Below are 25,685 nucleotides of genomic sequence, written 5' to 3' on the forward strand. Positions count from 1 at the left end.
CCTCTCTAATATACAAAAATGAAATTAGACTGTGAAATGAAAAAAACACTCTTTAGTGCACCAGATTTCTCTCTTGTCTGTTAAATAAGACCTTCTATACATTACTCTCTGAGTACAGGTCCTACCCCTCCCCCATCTGAGGCTTAATTTATCTTATCTTAAAAAATGTGGAATGCTTGTTCACTTGTAATAAGAAAAACTCTAAGTTTTGTATTATGCATTTATTTTAGTGGACATTTGAAGCACACATTTCATCCTAATTTCACTTGTGAAGAAGGGCAAACACTTTCAAAAGCCATCAGGGTATTCACCATTACAGGAGGAAAAGTTATCTTAGTTTTCCTTTAAATTTGGACTATGTGGAAGGAGGTAGTAAACACATAAAAAGACACGTACTTAAAACTCAGATCACTAATAAATATTGTTATAAGTATATATTTAGACAAGAGAAGAAACAGTTATAACTCCCGTACAGTACTTACCCATTTTAACATTATCACATGGTTGTACAAACAGGATTATAAGCAAAAGAAAGCACTTTATTTAATGAATAAATAATCAAAAGCATTGGTGAGGGTAATCTTAAGAATATGCTGCTTCATACAGTTTAAAGTACATCAAACAACAAAATCCATAGTCCCAAAATTCCATTAAATAATACTGAGTAATTATGTGATTGATAATAGTTAAGTATATATATATAATATATATATATATATGTGTATATAATCATATCATTATGAGTAATTAAGGTATCTATTTACATGCCATGCAATATTAGAATGTGTTGCAATACCTAGGCACAACAGGTTGGTTAAAGAATGGCTGTGGTCAAAAAACAAAACAACAACAAAACAAACAAACAAACAAAAATTGTATTTAAGATGAGGGATATTACTTTCTTTCAGTTCTTTCTTTTTGTAATATACAATCAGAAATGGAGATTCTTTCTGAAAGTTAAAAACATACTTTTACAGACAATTAGGTAACAGTATAAACTTAAAGATGCAGGTAGAGCCATGAGGTGTTGCTGTTAGAGAAAGCATTCATGCTTCAAAACTTAACATACGGCATGCATGTGTGTAATATTCTTCTCACTGTGGACCCAGTCCTGTGAAAAGCTGAGCTTCTCCTACAAGATTATGGATGCTGCTGTGTTTTAGAGAAATTGAATGCACTCAGTGTCTGAAAAGAGTTGCACAGTATTTTTCAGGATAAGGATACATATCAAGCACATAAGTTCTATTAGTCCTGAATGAAGTCATGTGTCTATATAAAACAACAACAACAGCAATAACAACAACAAAATAACCATATATTTCTGCATTTGTTAGCATTAATTTCAGTTTCTGAATAAACTACATTGTGTTTTTTTTTAAACCTGGAGATTACAAATTTGCTTCTTCTCAAACATTTGCTAGTCCAATGCATGCTAAAATACTTGCTATTTTGGTTAGTAATTGTGGGCCAGGTCCTGACATTTTGGTTCACATAAGCCTGAAAAGTCAGGATCTGTTTCTTTATGTTATGATCTTACAGTGCTCAACTGGTTGAAAATAAAATATAAAATGGGACCTCACAAGAAATTTAGATGAACAGCTGTGTTATATAAGATATTATTTTTCAGAGAAGCCAAACTGACTAAGTAAATCAATCCACTCAGGCAATGTGTGTGGGGAAAAATAAAAATAAATTAATTAAAAGATGACTTTAATTTGAAAAGGAGGCATCTACAAATAACTGTTTTCTAGAATGAGAGGAAGAGTGATAGGAAGTTTTGGATTATGGGATGATTGCATTTGATGGATGTATCTAATAAGGTGATCATCAGTGAAAGTTTTTTTTTTTTAAATAAAATAAAACACCTAATGTTAGTTTACTTAGAGTTTGACTGTCCATGATGTATTGAACGGATTCACAGTTCTAGCTGATATTATATCATATTTTTACAGAGTAAAACAGACTGCACTGCTCCAGAATTCATTTCCACTTTGAAGATTTTCTTCACAGTAGAAAGCAAGCATATACATTAAATAAAATTGAGGTTTTTAAACACAATTATGCTTAGCATATTAAGCAGGAAAGAACTGAGGATTTAGAGATGATGTTGTGAGTACTTAGTTGCTTTCACTATCTGAATTGGCACACATGAGTACATATGCTGTAGAGAACTCTTACTGCTTATTTTATTTTAGGTCAATAGTACATGTCAACCTAATACATATAGAAAGATTAACATCTGAATCAGGTAAATATTTTGTGGTCACAGCAAATCAGACTCATTGCAGACTACTTGTTGTTCTGTCTGATCTAGATATGATACCACTGAATCACTCTCATGTCATTAGTTTGTAACCTGTTTTTGAGGTATCAGATACTACTGCCTAAGGCTGTTAGACACTACACATATATTTTTTATCATACCATGGGTCCCACATCTCACCTATTTCCATGTGCCATGATTCTCACTGCATCCTTCTATTTTGAAAAGCTACTAGTACACTCCCTTTTTCAAAACTTCCCAAGATAAAACTTATCTCCATTGTGCACCTCTATTCTGTATTTCTCTGTTTTCTCATGTCAGCTTTGACAGTCTTCATCAATGCAGTACTTTACTCTCAGACAGATATGCATTTCTTCTTTATGTCATTTATAGATTCAAAGCTTCCTAATTTTCTTCATTAGATTACTTTCAAGTCCAAATAATTCTTTCTGATCATGATTCATATTTATAACTTGCTAAAAAATAATCGTCACATTGGATGAGTAATGTAAATATCGTTGTCTTTTTATCTGTTAAAATTGACTTGTATTACTGCATCCTCCTTAATTCTGCTCCATGTGTCTTTCTGTCTGCCTTCAGACAGTTGCTTGGGAAATCATCCTGACTACTCTGCCTTTATAAAGAGTTTGGTACAGATTAAGTAACACTAAACAAATTTAATCTATACCTGTTTTCTATTTTCTATTTGGACAAAGAATTGGTGATAATAAAAATAAAGGACAATTAAAAAAAAGCAAACAAACAAACAAAAAAAACCTTTGGTTTAATTTTTATTAGTCTTTTCAAACTGAAAAATAATAATAAATAAATGGTACCCAATCTTCATAGTTGAACAAAAAAAAAAAATAGAACTGGAATGAGGAAGGTGTCCATATCATTCCATGTTACCAATAATTTTAAGTTATGTTTAGCTTCAGAGATACAGAGATAGTAAACTTAAATAACGTTCAGCTGCCTTCTCATTTTGTGCAGTGGTGTTGTTTTTATTTGTCAATATTTTTTATTATTTTTTGGGGGGTGCTTGTGTGAGTTTTACACAGAAGTTCACACTATTACAGATTGAACAAAATAGTTGTGAATTAAAAATGTGTATTTTTACTGAGTAGAGGTTTAAACCTGTAGAGGTTTAGGGCCAAATCCAGATTATATGGAAAAATATCCCTTTGGATTGAGGTATAATCCTCAGTGTTACAGGTATTTATTTCCTGGTGTTTTTTTTTTTTTTTTTTTTTTTTTTTCCTGTTTTTTTTTTGTTGTTGTTGTTGTTTTGTTTTGTTTTGTTTTTGTTCTTTTGTCTGTTTTTCATGGGTTTTGTTTGCTTGTTTGTTTCTTTGTTTTGTTATAATAAGTGTTTAAATGTTGGATAAGGCTTTAAGCATCTAGAACTATAGTTAAAAAAAAAAAAAAAAAGAGAGAGAAAAATTTCACCTGCCATGAATTTAAATCATATTTGCTTGTACTCCTGCACAGGTTGACATTCAAATGGCAGCACATTTGAATTGAGGAAACTGAATGAGGAAACAGAAACTGCCATTTCTGTAGTAATAGTCACATCATTGTGATTATTCTTATTTATAAGGAAGGAATTTTCTGTCTTTGATAGGATATTTTTTTTCAAACATAGTCTATTTAAAAAGGAACATATAATTTAAAATAGTTGGTTTTATTGGGTTTGTAAATAACTATTCTATTTCTGTTTTTAATATGGAACCCAGTGCTCTGAACTGTTGATACCTCTACTACCTCTACTTTGAAAATCAGCATGTTCAAAAATAGGTTATTTTTTGTTGTTACTTCTTTTTTCAGGGTTGCTGGTTTCCTTTCCTTTCCTTTCCTTTCCTTTCCTTTCCTTTCCTTTCCTTTCCTTTCCTTTCCTTTCCTTTCCTTTCCTTTCCTTTCCTTTCCTTTCCTTTCCTTTCCTTTCCTTTCCTTCCCTTCCCTTCCCTTCCCTTCCCTTCCCTTCCCTTCCCTTCCCTTCCCTTCCCTTCCCTTCCCTTCCCTTCCCTTCCCTTCCCTTCCCTTCCCTTCCCTTCCCTTCCCTTCCCTTCCCTTCCCTTCCCTTCCCTTCCCTTCCCTTCCCTTCCCTTCCCTTCCCTTCCCTTCCCTTCCCTTCCCTTCCCTTCCCTTCCCTTCCCTTCCCTTCCCTTCCCTTCCCTTCCCTTCCCTTCCCTTCCCCTCTCCTCTCCTCTCCTCTCCTCTCCTCTCCTCTCCTCTCCTCTCCTCTCCTCTCCTCTCCTCTCCTCTCCTCTCCTCTCCTCTCCTCTCCTCTCCTCTCCCCTTTTTTCTCCACTGTACCACAACAAAAACTGTTGTATATCCATATTTTTTATTTTCTTGTAAGAAAATATTTTCCATGCTTTGATAAGACTTTTTTTTCTATTCTCAAAAGAAGGACTGAGGTAAGTGCTAAACTTTCTATATGCTATAGCTGTAGTATTACAAAGACTCATGACAGTATGCTTATTATATATGTTGAAGTATGTCCAATGAATCTGAGCTAGATTCTTTCACATTTGTGGTAAGTAACACTTAATACTACTCAAAGAACTTCTTTTAAATAAGCTCCTCCATAGGAATGACAGAATATGGCCCTCAGCATTTATCATTTCTTGTATATTCCATTCTTATATATATCTATATGAACCAAATGGACCATGATATGCTTGTAAAAATAACTAGAAATTCAGAATGAAACAAAAAAAACAAATGAACCAACAACAAAAGAAAGGAGAAATTAACAGGAATAAAGTCCCTGTGGCATCTCCTGAAGAACTAACACAACACAACCATGAATTCAGAACATTTATTGCAGGAGCTGAATAACTAAATAATGCTGAAGTGGCAAAACAGTAACAAGGATAACTGGTTAGATATTTATTCTGTCAAAGTTATCAAACACCCCTCACAAACTGACATAAGTACTGCAATAAGCAATGTGTCCCTAGCCCATTTTATGCCTTTTATATCGTGGAAGGAAAAAAAAAAAAAAGTGAGCTGCTATATACAAAAGAATAAGGAAGAACAAAGAAAACATTTATGTTTTTGGTATGAATAAAATCACCTTCAGATCATCTAACTGTTTTTTTGTTTGTTTGTTTGTTTGTTTGTTGTGTTTAAGACTGATATTTCAGTGTGGCATAAGTAACTTTTGCTTTATTTCTGTAAGGACTTTTATTTATATTTTTTTTTCCGCATGCTATTTATTTGTGTAAATTATCTGTCATGCCTTAACAAAAACCATCTAGGAATGCTTGGATTTGGATTTGCTTTGCGTGCAACTTAGATCTTATTAACATTAGGAGTCACTCTGCTAGTTTGATGGAGGTGACATGATACTGGTACCTGCCAGGCATTGACCAACTATGATAACAAACAGTTAAACAGCAATAATTAGAGATTTAACCCTTTAGTTCCCCCAACTAGCCTACCAGGAGAATGCTCTGTTACATCATGAAGGCACAACACATTAAATATTCTGTGGTTATGGTCTAAAAACACTTGTGTTACTACAACATTAATTCAGATGAAGATCAACACAAATGCTGCTGTTTCAGTAATACAAACTGTCTTAGGTATAGACACACACTTGCCCAATTAGAAAAACATGATTATTGTATTTTGTTCATGTATAATTTCCTCCATATATTCCATCTGAGATCAATGGCAGCTACCACTCGTTAAATGCTAGACTGCAGCTAACTTGATCAAGGATTTCAAATTAACATCTTTCCCCCATACCTGTTCCACCAACAAAGATCTAAATATTCTCTCTTTTGCAGTCTCCCTGTTTTATGAAACAAAATGGAAGTTAAATAATAATAATAATAGTAATTTGCTAACATTTTAAGCCCTTTCAGGTACCCTTTCATTGCTTAATATTTCAGGAGGAAAAAAAAAAATTAAAAAAATAAGGCCGGCATCACTTGCTACTACATAGAAAGAAAAACTTTTTTTTCTTTTCTTTCCTTTTCTTTTTTTTTTTTTTTTCTTCATTTCCTTTCTACCAACAGCCTTCTCTCCCACCTCATCAATCCTTTTTTGCATTTTAACACAAGTTCTTTGAGCTCCTTGGAACGTAGTGTGTCAGAGAGAATACTAACACAGAAACACCATCACTGAAAATGAAAGCAAAACAACAGGAAGCAAATGAAAGAAAGTAAAAAGCAATTGTGAAACACCGAAATATGCTACCATATCTTTTCAAGTGAATGTTATAAGTACACGAAATTTGTAAGTAGTAATTGTTTCTATTTACAAGTATTTGAACACTGATTGACTTATAAGTGTCCACTAACATTGTTAATAGCACAATAGGTTTAATGTTTACAGTTTCAGTTGTTTTGTTTGCAATATGATCTCGAGTATAATGGTCCCAGCATAGTTCAATGACAACAAAAGCACAATTTTCTAACTGGATATTCTTTTTAATCATTGCAATACACTGAACTTTCTTGCACTCTCACTCTCCAAATGCATCTTCCGTTGTTCATAGCAGCAGTCCAGGGTCAAAACAAATAAACAAACAAAAAGAATATTTGTAAACTGGAGAGATCGCTGCAGATTTTAATCAGGTCTATTTAACAAAATCACACAACTAGTAGAAACACTCTTTCCTGTTTCAGGACATCATACCTTCTACGGTGCTAACATAAAGATATGCATATCTCTAGTAGGTGAAGCATAGTTCTAGAGTTCTACCTAGGACATAAAGCTCTGACACACACACACACAGTATTAGGAAGTCTAAGTAGGCTAAAGTCATTGGTCCAAAGTAATCCTTTCTTATAGCTGGTGCTCCTTTGGACTCTCAACAGCTCCCGAGGCCTGTTTATAAGACTTCAAATTGGCCAGAGGAATGTCAGTCATGTGATTACCAGTGTTGAAGTGGCCCTCACTGGAACCATACTGCTTTCGGTCACTGAACTGGTTTCTGTTGCTATCTTCTTTCCAGGTCCTGGTCAATGTGTGTCCATTAACTAGTTTGTCCTTCTTAACCCATTCTTTCTGAGGTGCAAAGGTAGAGAGAGGAGACTTTGGCTGTTGGTACGATCCCAAGCTGGGAGGCATCCAACAGTTATCTGAGTGACCCAAAACCAGGCATTCTTGCGTGCACATCTCCGTAGCTTCAGCTAATCCTCGTGGCCCTAGAGGCCCATCTGTAGAAGACAAAAAAAAAAAAAAAAAAAAAAAGGGGGGGGGGGGGGGAAGGGGGAGGAAGAGGGCGGAGGGAGAAGAGAGTAAGAGAGGAGAGGAGAAAGAAAGGGAAAAAAAGACATAATATTAGATTGTGATATTTTTTATTACATGTGTACATAAACGTCATAAGAAAATTAATGAGTTTGAAACAAAATACTGCTCTCTTTCAGAAAAATCTGTTAATGTTCATGGTAAATTTTAGATAAATTTTCATCGCATTGGGATGGCTGCTTTGTGGGGCATGTGTTCTCTATATATACAGTCCCTGAATGTAGGCATATACATAGTATATGTATGCATATACAGTTTTCAAAAGTGGAAATACAGTTCTATTAGCCCTAAGTTATCAGTCTCAAGTCCTACTTTGAATAAATATAACTCCTCTATTCATTCATACTTACTGAAAACATAGATCTAGGTGGGTGAATATGTCAGTGGAAGTAAGTATAGCCTTGCAGATTTTGAGTGAGAATTTATGTTCCTAATAAAATTCTATAGTCTTCTTTAATGTTCTGCTCTGCTTTCAGCTCATCTTATGCCTGTAATGCCTTGGCAAACTAACAGCCTACTTCAGTCTGAGAAACACTTTTGTTATCCAAAAATGGGCTGCCCAAAGGAATTCTCTGAAAAATTGTAGCTTCTACTATTTTACTAATTCAGATCAGGGTGCATAATTCTAGATAGCTACCCATAAAGCTCTGATGTACACTCCCCAAAAGTGGGAGCCAAATTAAACTGTGCTGGATTTGATATGAAACCATGAAACACTACAAAGATTGTAATAGAAAACAGAGTAAAAACTGTGATTCTTCTGGCTATTAACACACGTCTCAGCAAAAATAAAATTAAAGGGATAAGAAAAAAAAAAAAAAAAAGTATGTAAATCTTGTTCATGATAAAGAACTTTTCTCATAATTCTCTGTAAATGAGGAATAAGAGACCACAGGAGGCAGAAATGAAGACTGCTAATGCACTATGAATATTAAATATCCACATCATTTTTCACAACTACTGAGGACACAGTTGGCCAGTTGCAAACATCTTGCAATCTAGCAGGTCAACCATGTCTTCAGCAGCACTAAATTCTTCTAAGTCTTACTGCATTCCAAAATGACTGAACTTTCTCATCTGACTAGAATGGGTTTATAAGGAAGGACAAGCCAGTAAAAAGGTAGAGAAACCACTTTGTGTGTCTTTGTGAGATATTTCTCAATATCTGAGATAGATATGCTTTGTCATGATTTGGTAACTGTATTGTAATTTTGAGCAAGAATTTTGAGACCTCTTCCTGTCTTTAGAGTAAATCAACTGGCTAATGTTGTAGATATTTGAAGAGTTAAGGAGACATTTTTCCTTGATTAAACATCCCAGTGACAGGAAGGAAATTACAGATTGATTTTTGAGAAAGAATTTTAGCAGGTAGGAATGAATAGTGAAGTTATAAAGCATCTTTAAAAGCAGTACTAATCAAGAAAAATGTCAGTGGTGTATCAGCAAAAGTGTCTTTACAATAATATAATTGAGATGCAAAATGATAAGTGAGGACACTTTAACAAAGATTTCTGTTTTACAATGCTAAAGAATATTTCATTCTCTTGTACCCCACGCGTGTACATTAAATTACTCTTAGTAATATGCCTTTTTCTGATTAATCAAATTATCCCAATTAATTTAAAGGAAATTACTATTCTTTCACAGTTTTTGTTTGTTTTTTAAATTGTAACATAACAACACATGGTAGTCATTTCCATAGATTATCAATACACTGCTTTTACACACATATTGAGAATGTAATAAAATATATTTCTGCATGTTCAAATATAACTTGTTGTGTTATTTCTGAATAGCTCCTCTTTTTGAATATCTGAAGAATACAGTGTTGAAGTGACAAAACGCAATCAGCCGTAAAAAAAAAAAAAAAAAAAAAAAAAAAAAAAAAAGTTGCTTCTTCATTCCCTGTATAATACACTGTCCTACTGGTTTTGATTAAAACATAAAAAAATGTACAGAATTAATACCCGTTTTCATTTAGGTCAATGCAAGATGAAATAATTAAGAATGACCAGGAAAGAAGAGAGGAGAGGGGAGGGGTGGGGGGGGGACGGGAGGGAAGGCAGGAAAAAATAAAATAAAATAAAATAAAATAAAATAAAATAAAATAAAATAAAATAAAATAAAATAAAATAAAATAAAATAAAATAAAATAAAAATAAAATAGCAACTGTAAAGAAGAAAGTTATCAGAGATTTCAAGGAGAACCAAGAACTTTGATACTAAAATGAGGACTGTGATAATTCCCTGTGAGAATAACACTATTTTCTTCTATAAAAATTAAAAAAAAAAAAAAAAAAAGTAAATGAAATAAAACATATGTGTCCCTCTAAACTACATTAAACGCTTTTTTGGGGAAGATCTACTTCATGTATTTTGCTTTCTTCTTTAACAGTTTTAGGCTGTTGATGCCGTTAAGCTAAGAATGGGCTTAAATATACTTTGCCTTAGTCATATTTAAGCTGTTAAATTTTCTGGAGAGCTCTGAAATATTAAGATATCTATTACTGTGAACAACAGAGAATAGGAATGGGATGACAATGCTGAGATGATCACCTAACCAGGAGGAACAGTTCCTTTTTCCGTGGTCATTGTTTTTGTTTTTGTTTGTTTGTTTCCAAAGGTTTGGTTTGGCTTGGTTTAACAAAGAACTGCTGTCCCACTTGGACTGGTGCACACATCCTCAACCATTCAAAACTCCTTATGCAGAGATTTCAGCTAAAGCCAAGACCATCATAGCCCCTCTAGGGGATGAATTATAGTTTTTGTATGAGTGTAGATCACACCAAAAAACAGCTGTAAGCAGAGTGAGACCTCTGCTCTTAGAAGGGGACTAGGAAAACCAGAGTAATACTTGCACACTTGTTTTAGCAGTATAATCATTCAGATCGCTGTGAGGTATGGTGCAAGTTTGCACACACCTCTACTTATGCTTGTACATAGAAATCTGTGAATGAAATACATATTCAGACTTGGGAACAGGTTTACACTCCTACTCATGTCAGTGTGAATATTTTCAAATACTCTGACTCATGCTATCCAATCTGTAAAATACAAGGAAGATTTACTTGCTTTATTAAAATATTGTGAAGTTTAAGTTTCTAGAAGGCCTTGGAAGGGTTCATCTAATACATAATTAGAGCTAAATTACTTTAATTACTTTTGTTTTAAACCATCACAAGAGAAAAAGAATTCCACAAAGTTTTTTTGTTGTTGTTGTTTATAAACATAGATTTCTTTAAGCAATCTATTTTACTATTGAGCTGCTACAAGGAATGATCATTCTGTCTGGTTCAGGAGTAAGGCAGCTTCATTCATTATGTGTGTGATGCCTGTCATATCTGATTTCCAGTTAAGTCCCTTAGGTACAAGCACGATGTTTTTGTAAATGTTTTTGATAATAATGTGGATTATGAGAATTTAAGGAACTCTACAGGTATCCTACTGTGAGATTCTGGAAGAAGAAAATAAACAGATTTGGGTAAATTGTTTTTTTTTTTTTTTTTTTTTTTAAAGGACCACACACACACACACAAAAAATAATATTTTCTTCAAGGAATAATAATCATATATACAAAAAAAAAAAAAAAAAGATATCTGGGTTTTCTTTAGCTTCTGTTTTGTGTAATTATGTTCTCAAGTATAAACATATTCTTTTCTCAGACTCTCATTCAGATTGCTATTCAATAGCATGAAGTGAAACAATCATGAGCAGTATGATAGGAGAGAGATCTTCCATGGGTAGCTTGCACTGAAGAGTCAGCTGTTTTGTATAGAGAAAGCACAATGTTGACTTAATAGTAATTATCTTTCTCCACCAGCACAGCTGAACAATAGCTTTCACCCAATTTTCTAAAGTTGTTTCATTATCACATACAATGACACCGCTTAAAAACCTGTTCTTGCTGCTTTAATTTTATAATTGAATTAATTTGTTTTCTTTCTCTCCATAAAAATGTCACTGAATTTTCTGTATCAAGTCTTTCCACACTGAAGTACTTATTGATATGTTTTTTTCAAAGTATTTGTTCTTTGAACAATCCGTATTACATGAAGCTGGTTATCAGTCTTGGCTGCTTGAATATATAATGACACAAGTGCTGATAAAACTGTACAAGCCATCTGTCTCTGGAGTTAAATGTTTTGAAAACAACCACAAAAGTGCATAACAAACACTCCCTTAAATTGTCTTTGTAAATATTTATATCAGGTCTTACCCCAAAATGTTTGTTTATTCTTTTAATAGCTGTCAAGCAGATGTATGACTTGCTTCCTCAAAAGCAGACAGGTGTAAGAAGGAAAATAATGTATGCCACTAAGGAGCTAGTCATATCCTAATGGTGGAATTTCTGTGTGGTCTTTTATCTCTGTTTATTATACTCTGAAGCTAAATTGCTGTTTCATTGATTAACTTACTGCTGCAATTGACAACTAGCTTCTGGTGTGTTGACCAGCTGCTTTTCAACCTGTTTCTTTAAAACTCTCTTCCTTAAAGCTGGAAATTAGAAAATTGTCATCAATGCTGAAGGAGTCAAGACTGTGAGATAAGTTAAATTCATTGAGACAGTTTGACTTTTTTTTTTTTTTTTTTTTTTTTAGTGTTTTCTTTTTGGAGATGTTATCATTAAGTACATTTGAAAAATAGCTGTGTTTCAGGCAATCATACTTACTTAACTTTTTGTATTACTTTTTTTTTTTTAAAAAAAAAAAAAAGCAACAATGGTAGCAATGACATTTTTAGCTCTATTTAACCTCAAATACAGAAAATTGTGGCTTTTTTTTTTTTTTTTTTCCCTTTAAGCTTTCATGGACTACTTTATACTTTACTAAATGACCTTTTCTGAAACTGCATGTCTTTTACAGACTTTTCCACATATATTGGATTTGAAATGACATTTCTGCATTTCATGGAGATTTTACAACTGCTATATGTAATAAATACAAAAACTGGAAACCAGTTTATAATAAATACGTTATTTTCACACTTTTTTTCCTCTTAAGTATTAGTGAAATAAATGAGAACCTGTTCTTTATTTCTAGCCTGGTTAAATGTTAAAAAAAACTATTTTCTTAATAGACATGAAAAAAAAAAAAAATCTATACAATTATGTGAAATACTTAAGTGATCCAAATATTTTCCACTGAACTGTAGATGTCTATGATTCAAACTATAATTCCAAAAATTGTACATGATGACTTCTTTGACTCTATCAGATTAATTTTGCATTGGGAGATTATTCAAGTACATGAAATCCTGCTTCTGCACAGAATTGCCTCAGTCTTCTGATGACGGAAATGTTTCATGCATAAATCTAATCAGGGTTAAGAAAGTAAGTGTTCCCTTACTTTTATATACTGAATATCTCAATGTGGTTGGGATTTTAAAAGCACAACGAACGTAAAAACAGGTTGTAATTTTGAACAATAGAGCAATAAAAGCTAGTTTTTCTTCCTCTAGTTTATACTGATAGGCAGATTACAGAAAGGTCTTCTGCCTTTTTGATGGTTTGTTTTGTTTTTCAGAAATCACTTGTATTTAGAACACTTCTGGAAATGTGTGAGGCATAGCTCCAGTTCCCTTTTCTTTCTGATAGATTCAGATCCCTCTCTCCCACAGATGTACAAAATCAATGTCAATCTTGCTAACAAAAGCTTTTCTGTATTCCTTTCTGCAGAGATACTATGATACAAAGGGAATACTGAAATTAGTAATCTACTGTTGAAGAAGTGTTTTTTAACACCATGATTGCTATTAGAAATTATTATGAATTTTCTGTCTCGAGTTCCATTCACCTATAGTTACTCCACTTCAAAAGCTACAACGAAAGAAACCATCTCTAAGCTTATTATTTTTGTTTGTTTTACTTCCTGGATAATTAATTCTACTACTGTTTACAAGCTACATCTCCCTCAGTAATAGCTTTGTTGTCATTGTGTTATTTTTAACTTGCCTAACTTTCTGTGACCATCTCCGATTACTTTTTTTTTCTGAATACATACATGTATATACACATCTATGCATTTCCATTTGTGCATGTTCATGAAGTACTTATGTACCATAGAATCCACACTTTGAAACACAGGCAGGCTGGACTCATTTTCAGTTCCTTGCTTTTTCAAAGGCAAAACAACTTCCATCACTTGATCTTTAAAAGTTTAGCTTGTTATATGGTATTTTGGAGACTAAAGCATTTGGCTTCCTAGACCTGCTTACTTAGATGTTCCTTAGAAGGAATTCTGTGGCCTGTTTTGGCAGACTTGAACAAAAATGCTGCTTTATCCACTCCACTGTTCAACCAGATGCAGAGCAGGTGACAGAAGGCTGTTTGTGCACTGCTACATCTAAGCAAGTACACTTAGAGAAAGCATATAAGGAATTTCAGCAGTGTTTAGTAGTTTAGATTTATTTATAATACAACAAAGTGTTCTAAACCAACGTTTCTAAAAATAGTAAGTTCAGTTTATGAGTAAGTCTTTCCACCTCTGCCATCAAACACACTTTTGAAATTAGTTCAGTTGCATGTTATTACCTTACTGTTTTAGTTCTAGTTCTCTTACACCAGAAATTCTTTAATACTGAATTTATGTGGGACTCAATACTCTGAGATATCTCTGAGTAAGAACGTACTTCTTTATGGTATCTCAGTTTGGTAGCTTGAAAAGTCACAGTGATTTAACCAAACTCTAGGGCTCATTTGTCCATATAAGATAACATGCAGCCCATTTCCCAACTCAGTGGAATACATCTTATCTGATTGTAGAATTTGTGAATGGTTTTCCAATAAAAGGGGTGGAGTAACCATCCCTGGGGGTGTTTAAGGAAAGGTTGGACCTGGTGTTTAAGGATATGGTTTAGTGGGTGACATTGGTAGTAGGGGGATGGCTGTACCAGACGATCTTGAAGGTATTTTCAAACCTTTATGATTCTGTGATTTTTAATAGAGGTCAAGCTTGCTTAGGGTTGTCTTGATTTTATTAATAGATAGATGAACTGACAAAGGTGACATTTGGGACCATTCTGCAGGCAAGTCAAAACTCTCTAAAATCAAAGGGGCATGGTCCATGCAATCAAGGGTATAGGAATATGCCACAGGAGGTGCTCTAAAGCAGTCATGGTCTGGAATGGAGCTGAGCTGCGTAGTGATTAGCTCAAACCTGTATAATTCTATGCTCCTCACTGGTCATAATAATCTAGCTCTGTTATTTATCACAGACTGCACACTGCCTATGTTCAGATCTATATGCCATCTTATTTTTTATGATTTAACTGGATGAAAGCTTGTATTAAAAAAGGAAAAATACCTTTAATGGGTAATTTCCTAGTTCTTTCTGTTATTAAAATTCTATGTATCATCAAATATAAAAATAAAAATGTGTTCTGTATAAATTTTTACTGAAGAATGTAGCCAATTGTATCACACTTCAGAAATACAGAATATAAAATAATCTGCTTTATTACTCTGGTTTAATGCACACTGTCATTAAAAACAAACAAATAAACAAACAAAATTTGTTTTCCACACTGATATTAGGGGTGCAGATAGTAATGTTATAGAATGAGGATGCCAATACCATCTACTTGGACTTCTGTAAGGCTTTTGACACAGTCCCACATGACAACCTAATCTCTAAATTAGAAAGATATGGATTTGAACAGTGGACCATCCGGTGGATAAGGAATTTTCTCAGTGGTCGCATCCAAAGAGTAGTGGTCAATGGTTCTATGTTCAGGTGGAGGCCAGTGGTGAGTGAGACCAGTGCTTTTCAATGTTCTCATCAATGACATAGACAACGGGACTGAGTACACCCTCAGTCAGTTTGCTGGTGACATCAGGCTGAGTGATACACTTGATACCAAAGAAGGAAGAGATGACATTCAAAGAGACCTGGGCAGGCTGGAGAAGTGGGCCCATGTAAATCGCATGAGGTTCAACAAGTCCAAGGGTACTGCACCTGAGTCAGGGCAACCCCATACGTGAGTACAGACTGGGAGAACAATATATTGAGAGCAGCCCTGTGGAGAAGGAATTGGGGGTTTTGGTGGACAAAAGGCTTGACTTGACCCAGCAGTGCACTTGCAGTTCAGAAAACCAACTGCACCCAGAGATGCATCAAAAGAGGTGTGACCAGCAGATCGAGGGAAGCGATTGTCTTCCTCTTCTCTGCCCGTGTGAGGTCCCACCTAGAGTACTGCATCCAAGCTTGGGGGCCCCATCACAAGAAAGATACGGACCTGTTAGAGTCCAGAAGAGGGCCACAAAGATGATCAAAGGACTGGAGCACCTCTCCTCTGATGAACAGCTGAAAGAACTGGAGATGTTCAGCCTAGAGAAGAGAAAAGAACTGGAGATGTTCAGCCTAGAGAACAGAACGCTCTGGGGAGACCTCATTGAGGCCTTTGAATACTTAAAGTGGTCTTATAAAAAAGGATGGAGAAGGACTATTTACTTGGGTAGATAATGACTGGACGAAGGGGAATAGTTTTAAACTACAAGAGGTTAGATTTAGTCTAAAACATTAGGATGAAATTGTTCACTATCAGGGTAGTGAGGCACTGGCACAGGTTGTCAAGAGAAGTTGTGGTTGCCCCACCCCTGGAAGTGTTCAAGACCAAGTTGGATGAGGCCCTGGGCAGCCTGACCTAGGGATGGAACTAGATGATTCTTAGGGTCCCTTCCAACCCAAGACATTCTACAATTCTCTGATGAGAAGCAAAAAAGAAATATAAATAGGATTTTTGAAAACTAACAACAACAATAACACAATGGCTTTTTAACATTAACAATAATAATAATAAAAAGATTAAATGAAGCTACTGCCATGAAGAATGTTATCTCATCTAATCTTATTTCCTCAAAATTAACATTGTTTCCCGGATCTTTAATCTTAACAGGATCATCTCATCTAACAAATACAAATACCTAGGAGGATTCAAATGAAGCTTATAATTTTGATTAGATTACTTAATGGATTTGAAGTACAGTCAGCATTCAAAGATTTAGATTAATATTCATTTTTAGCATTTTTTTCCTTATGTGGCTGTTTATTTTGCTGCTTATATATATGTATATATTCCCAAAGAATGGTGATGGATGGTGACAATAAAGTGGTCACAAACATTTTGTGTCAAAAGAAAAGGCAACCATGTCCAAAGAGGGGCAAGAAAGATGGTGAAGGGTCTAGAGAACAAGTCTTGTGCGAAGCAGCTGAGGGAGCTGGATTTGTTTATCTTTGAGAAAAGAAGGCTCACAGAAAACCTTATTGTGCTTTACAGAGGAAATAGCCTTAAACTGCATTGGGGGGGGTTAGGTTGAATACTTGGAGAAATTTCTTTACTGAAAGGATTGCGTGGCATTGGGAAGTGGTTGAATCATCATCCCTGGAGGTCTTCAAGAAATGTGTAGATGTAGAACTTCATAGAACAATTTAGTGGTGGACTTGTCAGTCCTATGGTCAAGGTTGGAATAGATGACCTTAGAGGTCTTTTCCAACCTGAATGATTCTATGATTTATTATCTTTTGTCTCTCACACCTCTGTATTTGTGGCACTTGATCAAAATATTTTGTTGATTTGATTTACAGGTAACCTGCTGAGACAGCAACACTTTTCACATGGTCACATTTTCTGATCTATTAATAGAATATGCTGTCAGTCAAAACAAACCTTAAGTCTCCATTTGAGAGATTCTGTCAACTGTTTATTATAAAATCAAATTTGGGCAAGTAATTCATCCACGTTGTGTATGAAAAAAAAATATAGGATTCAATATTAATAAAGGTAGTATCCAATATGAGAACATCTGGCAGAATGCTGGAAAACTACTGCCACCAAGATAGCTGTGTAATATCTATTTCTCTACTATACAGTTTTTAAACTTTTTATGCAGCTACAATATGCCTTACCATTAGTTTATATACAGAAAAGGTTAAACCAGTCAACTTGCTTTTAATTTGAATTTTACGATTTTAAAAAGAAATCTAAATAAAATGGTTGCTTTTCTTGGTTGCTCTCTATCCCCTAATAGAAGCCTGATCTTCTTATGTGTAATAAATACATATCATGCCTTGAGGCCAGGAGTGGCCTCAGGTACCTGATGATTTTATCCTAGTAAGGATATTGGCTTTACTAATCCATAACTGAATAAAAACACAAGTCATTATCATCATATACATGTATATATATATCCATATGATGAAAGTGCTACATGTTCAGATATGTATATATTTATGTATTTAGTTTGTATGTACATTACATATATTTTATGTATTCTATTATATATGTATTATATATATATGTATATGTATTTTATTCAACTTAAAAAAAATATTTTAATAGCAGAAATTAATAAATAATATGCCATATATTCATAAAATCACAGAATGGTTCAAGCTGGAAGGGTTCTTTAAAGATCATCTAGTCCAATGCCCCTGCAAGTGAAGGAATCACTTAAGAAATGAGCAACTTAATTGGTACCAAGTCAGTTATGCAGTCATCCTAGCTTCCTATTGTCAAGATAGAGAGGAACATTTACACAGATTGATTCAGTGTTCTGAAGACCTAATTCACTTTCTGGAGCTGCAAATTTCTGTCCATTGATAAAAAGAAAATTCATTAATAAAAAGTGAATCCATAGACAGCAATTACCCATCTAGCTCTATATGTTTAAAACGGGTGTCATGAGTCTAGGATTTTGTTGCCATTCTAGAGAATGTAATAATAACTTCGAATCTGTCCTTTTCTAAATCCAATTAAATAAAGATTTTCTATTATAAACAACATGGTACAGCAGCCAGTAAATAAACCATCAGACAGCTACACAAAATACCCAATGGCAGTAACAATGATACTCAGGAAGAAGGATTCTATAAAGCCTGTAAAATACTTGTTGGAGGTGCTAGCCATAGTGAAATTATCTTTCAGAAAATAAATACTTCAAAATGATTTGAGTTCTTCACACTTTGAAATAGGTGGAGAACTCTGAAATGTTGCTATTTATGAGAGAAGACTGATATTTGAGGTTTCCTGAAGTCCTTATAGTAGGACAGGTCATACAGTTAAAAGCTTTGAGAATATAAAACTGTGAAAAAGTGAAGATGCTTATATTCCGTGGTTGAGATTTAAAATGGTATCTTTGTCAGCTATTTACTGCACCATAAACCCATGTGGGCTTTAAACTAGGAAAAACTTTATATTCATCCAGAGACACGTATAGTTTTATTTGCTGTAATCTCTCTAGGATATTCAAAGTGCATATAAAGAGTTAATGAAATCCAAGCCAAGTGTTAGGTTTCAGTAGTTTTGTTGGTTTATATACATCTTAGCTGATAAGTCATTCAGTAGTTGTCCCAAATATCTCCAGCTCCCCTGGAGATATTTGTAGTCCACCTTGTAATCCCCATGTATCTCCAGTTTCCCTGTAATCTTGAAATATTACTAGTAATAATATCTGGCCACTAGTCTAATACATACAGGATAACTTAAGAACAAAAGTTTATTTTTCTTATTTCAATAATTTTTTTTGATATGAGGTATTGTATTCTAATAAAATTTAACTTTCTCTTAAAAAGAACACAGCATGTTTTAAAGTGACATAAAACTTTGTTCTTTCAAGCAAGTTCTAGAAATAGCAGTAGGCCAAGTATCTAGCATAACTTGACGAAAAAAACAGAGAACTACAGAGTCTCCAAAACAGAAGTTAACTATAATACACCACAGATACCACAGAGGCATATAAACAGGACACCAGGATAGGAGCCAGCAATAATTATCTTATTAATCACAGATATTGATAGTTTCATTCGATCTAGCTTTTATGGAAAAGGATATTTTGCCTTTGTCATACAAAGTTTCCATACTTCCAGGAAAGTCCAAGTTTTCACTACATTTCTGCATTCTTATATCAAGCAAACTGCAGTTTTATGAGATACTCCTGGCTGCGGCTTTCAGTTTATTTCTCTCCAAAAGTAACAAGACTGGATTTTTAATCTTGGGACAAAGATGATCATAACATAACCCCCATTTTTAAAAACAGAGGTAAGGGAAGACCTATAGAACTACAGGTCAGTCAGTCTCACCTCTGTGTCTGGCAAGATCATGGAGCAGACCCTCCCGGAAACTATGCTAAAGTATATGGAAAATAAGAGGGTGATTGGTGACAGCCAACATGGCTTCACTAAGGGCAGATTGTACCTGACAAATCTTGTGGCCTTCTTGTGGATAGGGGAAGAACAACTGACATCATCTGCCTGAACCTGTTCAAAGCATTTGACACTGTCCCCATGATACCCTTGTCTCTAAATTGGAGAGACATGGATTTGAGGGATGGACCACTGGGTAAGGAACTGACTGGATGGTTACACTCAAAGACTTGTGGTCAATGGCTCAATGTCCAAGTAGAGATCAGTGACAAATGGTGTTCCTCAGGGGTCATTATTGAGACCAGTTCTGTTTAATATCTTTGACAGTGATATGGGTGGTGGGATTGAGTAAACCCTCAACAAGTTTTCTGATGACATCAAGCTGTGTGTTGTGTGGGAAGGGATGTCTCCCTCTGGAGGGAAGGGATGTCGTCCACAGGGACCTGAACAGGTTTGAGAGATGGACAAACCTCATGGAGTTCACCAAGACCAAGTTCAAGGTGCTGCACCTGGGACAGAGCAATCACAAGCACAAATACAGGACTGGCAGAGAATGGATTGAGAGCAGCCCTGAGGAGAAGGACCTGAGGGTGTTGGTTGATGAGAAGCTCAGCATGAGCTGGCAATGTGTGCTTGCAGCCCAGAAAGCCAGATGTAACCTGGGCTGCATCAAAAGAAGCATAGCCAGCAGGTCAAGGGCAGTGATTCTCCCTCTTTGCTCTGCTCTTGTGAAACCCTACCTGGAGTACTGCATTCAGCTCTGGGGTCCTCAGCATGAGAAGGGCACGAACCTATTAGAATTCCAGAGAAGGACCACAAAGGGCTGGAGCATCTCTCTTATGAAGACAGGTTGAGGAAGTCGGGATTAAGCCTGGAGAAGAGAAGCCTGGAGAAGAGAAGGCTCCAAGGAGACTTTATAGTGTCCTTCCTCTACCTAAAGGAGGACTACAGGAAAGATAGGGAGAGACTCTTTTTCAAGGAGCCTAGTGACAGGACAAGAAGTAAAGAAAGGACAAGGTGTAAAAAAGGGTAGACTTAGATTAGATGTTAGAAAAAATATATTTTCTATGAAGGTGGTGAGGGTTCCTTCACTGGAACACAATGCCCAAAGAAGCTGTGGATCCCTGGAGGTGTTCAAGGCCAGATTGGATTGACTTTGGGCAACCTGATTAGCTAGCTGGGAGGTATCCCCGCCCGTGGCAGGGGGGTTGGAATTAGCTGATCTTTAAGGTCCCTATCAATCCAAACCATTTTGTGATTCTATGAAAAGTGCCAAGTTAATAGTTTTGGGAACTTTAGCAAATTTTTAACATAAAGATGTTATTGGTGTAACAATCAGTTACAAGATCAGTGTAGTTTCAGCTTAAATTCTATTACTTAGCTGTATTTATAAACATTCAATACTATTTCCTAGGTATAATTTTTAATTTTTTAGCAGTAGATTAACCTGTGTATAGCAGCAAGTGCCAAAGTAAACATTTTTCTCATGATTGTATGAATTAAAAATAATAATTATTATTATTATAACTATTATTAAAAAATAAAAATCAGTTGCTTACTTGAAAGACTACATGAAAAATGGGAGCAGGAAAGACAACATCAAAAAGTTGCAGATCTTGTACTCCAGAGAGCAGATCATCTAGCAGCAAAATGAAAATACGTACATATACTACAGTGTTTAAAAATATAGTTCAGGCTATCTTTATTTTATTTTGCACACAGATATGAAATATGTAAATAAATCTAAGTTAAAATCCATCTTTTTTTTTTTTTAATGAAGCTTTGTAGACTTTTTGCCACTTGACTATTTTCCTGGTTATCTTCAGCACAATTCAGACTAAAATCAAACTTAGGTTAAACACAATTTGTTGCAAATCTGTGTCAGATGCCTTATGTGTAAATTCTATTCTGTAAATAAGTAGCTTAACTGAGTTGAAAGGATCTTTTGAAGTATACTTCTCTTTGTAGAATTAGGACCTAAAACTGCAAACTTAAGCTACATGAATCTGAATAACTGAAGTATCAGTAGAAAGTGCCTAAATTAGGTGCATAGAAAGCTTGATTATACTGTTATTTTTGTTTTCCATTCTACACAAGATATATGCTTGATAATTTTCACAGGACACAGATGTCAGAGATGCCATTAAACTAATCCAGAGATGAAAGAACCATTTCCTAATTCTGCTTGTATAACCATATCTCATTTAGTTTAATGTGTAAAATTCAGTTCAGTGCCAGTAGAATTGTTAGAATTGCAGGTATATTGCATGAATACTAGAAAAGGCTTTATTTCCTTACATTTGACTCCTGCCCATGCTACAGTTTCTTCAGTTTCTTTAAAAACTGTGTTCACTTGCAATGTGTTTTGTTGTTGGCAGTGGTGGTGGTTTGTTTGTTTTGTTTTGTTTTATTTTCAGGAGATATCTGTGTCTTTTAATGAGCTTATATAATCTACAATAAAGCTGCCATTAAACAAATAGTCCTGAGACAAAACATAATAATATGCTTCAAAATGAATTTGTATATCTTACATATAATATGCTGAATATTAATGTGGAAGCTATATCAGCATACTGTTTTCCAACTAAATGTGGTTAGTCACACAGTCCTGTTATAATTCTTAGCAAGAGCTATACTGAAGAAAAAAATCTTCATGATACTAAAGAGGAAATCAAATTATACTTCACGAGAATAGTGAATCCACATTTAATGGAGATTGAAAAGTTTCTTTCATCTTCTTCCTATTTAATGAAAAATCTCAACAAACTAAGCTTTCCAAAACTCTTAAACTTGCTTCTTTCCTTCTCCTTCTCCTTCTCCTTCTCCTTCTCCTTCTCCTTCTCCTTCTCCTTCTCCTTCTCCTTCTCCTTCTCCTTCTCCTTCTCCTTCTCCTTCTCCTTCTCCTTCTCCTTCTCCTTCTCCTTCTCCTTCTCCTTCTCCTTCTCCTTCTCCTTCTCCTTCTCCTTCTCCTTCTTCCTTCTCCTTCTCCTTTTGTTCTTCTCCTTTTCTTCTTCTTTTTTTTTTTATTGTATTACATTTATTCTTGCAAATAATTCTAAAAATACAGGCCACTTCAATTTGCATCCAAACCTAAGGACACACTGTAAAGATTGTCTGAAATCTGTGCATAAAGTGTACATATGGTATGTCCCTACCAACACATTTAGAGGAATATCCTGGCTGGTGTCTCCAGGTATCTGAACTTGTTTAAGACAACAAATATTTTTAGAGAGAGAGAGAAAGAGAAAAATGAACTAAGATGTATTTAGGAAAGAATCTGTGCATGTATGAACAGACCATGTATGTAAACATTTAAAATGTTCTTTATTTTCTCCTTTGTGTTTGTACATTGCTTGATTTCTAAGTAATTAAAAAAATCTCAAGTAATTAAAAAAATCATTTGGCAGTTTAGGAAACTTGGTTTATGTGTAAAAATAGTGTAATATTGTAGTGTAATAGTGTAATATTGTAAAAATATGTGTAAAAACAGTTTGGGGCAGGAGCATATCAAGACAAATTGTTGTTTTCCTTGAACCATTGTTTTTGTACAATATCAAAAGACATGATTTAAGACTTGCTTATCACCTTAGAATTCATTTCATGTGTTTAGAAACTTATCTTCCTTGCTGAGTCATATAAAAATCTGACTATTTATACAAATCTGACAAAATAAAGGTTATGAATATTTGGAAGTTCTGTCAAGGTTGTTTTTTTTTTTTCTTGTTTGTTTTTGTTCTTTTTTTGTTGTTGTTGTTCTTTGTGATTTTGTTGTTGTTGTTGTTGTTTTTCCAATTTGAGACATAAAGTTAATTTCAAATTTCTGAACTCATTGTTTTTATTTTCTGTTTTGTAGTACAACACAGAATATATTTTGGCAGTTTATTGGAGAATAAAAAACTGTACACCAACTCAGTTTAGGAACTTAAAATTGTATTTTTCTTCCTGTGTTAAAAAAATATATATATATATAAAGTAGCTGATTTACTAATACGTGAAAAGTAAATGAAAAATTGCAGTTGCCCAGTTTAGTTTGCTTAATGTTTCACTGCTTCCCCTCTCTTTCATGAACTGCAGTTCAGGTGTTAATTAACATTTATAAAAAGCTTTGTCAAACACCTAAGAATTATTGTTCAGTTAATGCCTTTGTCCTGTGCTTGGGTTCAATGACTGATTTGAACTGAAGAATGATGAAAAGGATCACTAGTTAATTTTTTTCCTGTAACCTTCAGCCAACAGTGTTGCTTTCGAAGGAGAACTGTTATAAAATTTTAGTTATGATGATATTAACAGTCATATTTGAGAAGATTATTACCCTTTCATCAAGTGAGTTAATTTATTAAATGCTAACTTCAGAGGTAGCGTGCAATTTAAAGGCAATAGCAAACACTTAAAAGCACAATAATATACCTGAGATGTGAGAATACTTTACTAGTATTCTAAAAAAAGAAGTATTCCAGAACCATTTATTCAGTGGGATAACAGAGACAGATATATGTGTCTCTACAGGTTCTGTGGATATGTATTTCTCCTTTGAAATAGGATGGAATTTTATGAATGCCTTCATTGGGTACAAAACTGTGTTTTTTGTCTCTGCAAAACGTCAAATGAATTCCACTGGAAAACTTGATTTAGGAAGTCACTCACTGAAGGAAACAGATCAATTCTCTAGTGAACTACAGGTCATTCCTTCAGTATTTAGTTTCTCTATATAACACACCAATTCTTAACAAGTTCTTCAGCTCATGACTCTACTTTTCCCAAGCTGTCTAAATATAGTTCTGTTTTCTCTCTTTTTGGCACATTTTCAACTCAGGTCTCATCAACATTCCTGTTTATTTTCCACAAAACTATTTACTCTCACCGTCTTCACAGCTGCCTGCATGATAAGCCCTTCACATTTATATCACTGAATTTAGTCACCAGATTTCCCTTATAAAAAGTGAAGGGCTTCTTTTTGTATTGAATTTAAGTATAAAACTTAAGATAATTTAAATGCAGACCCATTTAGGATTCACCTACCTTAGTGTTCTGCTCTAAAGTCATCTGAATGGATTATGAAGGTTTTCCTTTTTTATTTTCACAACTTAAAGACAAAAGTGATGAAGTGTTAAAGAGAAGCTGTAGGACTAAACTGTAGGACTAAGATTCAGCTTCAGCTTCAAAATTTAGATGGCTACAATGTATGTATCTACATGGGAACCATGGATTTTCTAAATTTTCACTTTAATTAACACAGATCCTGTCAATTCTATAGTCCCAGTCATAGAATCATAGAGTGGTTCAACACAATACAACACAACTGAAATGTACAGAAGTGAATCTCAATAGCTCTTTATATTACTCTACTGACAGTACTGATTACATCTCCATTAACTATAAAGACAAATCAAGTCATATAACTCCTAGGTACACACCTTCATTGTAGACAACTAAATATAGTGTTTGAATCTGGAGCTATATCCATAGCTTTGCCATAGTCAAGGGTAGGATAGTCATCACTTAGATCTCTTTAGATCTCACACACATTAGGAAACCTTCCCTTATAAAAATAATCAATTATTTAAAAACAATTGCTATATCAAACCATTTATATATACACCCTATATACATATATATTTCCTTACAGAATTAAACTCGTTGAAACTTTTTTTTTTTCCTGAGCTCTTTTAATTGTGATCTCTCCAATTACATCTGAGATCAGTGTCCCCACTCTAGAAAAACTTACAGATAGTCTGAAATCACATGCTGAAGTGTTTCGGAACAATTTTTCTAGAACAACCTTTCAGTTTTTCTTCACTGTGACATGAAAATAGAATTGAACTTCATAGAGGTATCAGGAATATAATTCACTTTCACAGTATACTGATTTTTCTCACCATGAAAACATGAATTTCTGTAGTATTAAAGGACCAAAGCTGTAGCTGTAGGACAGTGGGAAAGGTCAACTAGACTGAAGAATAATTATTTACTAGAGACAACTGAAAATTTCACTAATTTTAATGCCCTAGTGAAATAT

General features: G+C 34.4%; 1 protein-coding gene across 5 annotated transcripts in view; it reads right to left on the reverse strand.

Moving 5' to 3' along the window:
• Window positions 1-6,580: 6,580 nt before the first annotated feature.
• Window positions 6,581-25,685, reverse strand: part of PCDH9 (protocadherin 9) — a 748,214-nt gene continuing 729,109 nt past the window's right edge. For all 5 annotated transcript variants that reach the window (XM_084510734.1, XM_084510731.1, XM_084510733.1 and 2 more), the window contains one exon: window positions 6,581-7,440. In XM_084510734.1, the coding sequence (XP_084366860.1) occupies window positions 7,067-7,440 (374 nt within the window). In that variant the 3' untranslated portion in view covers window positions 6,581-7,066. The remainder of the gene's footprint in view (window positions 7,441-25,685) is intronic.

Source organism: Aythya ferina (assembly GCF_964211825.1).
Source record: "Aythya ferina genome assembly, chromosome: 1".
NCBI lineage: Eukaryota > Metazoa > Chordata > Aves > Anseriformes > Anatidae > Aythya > Aythya ferina.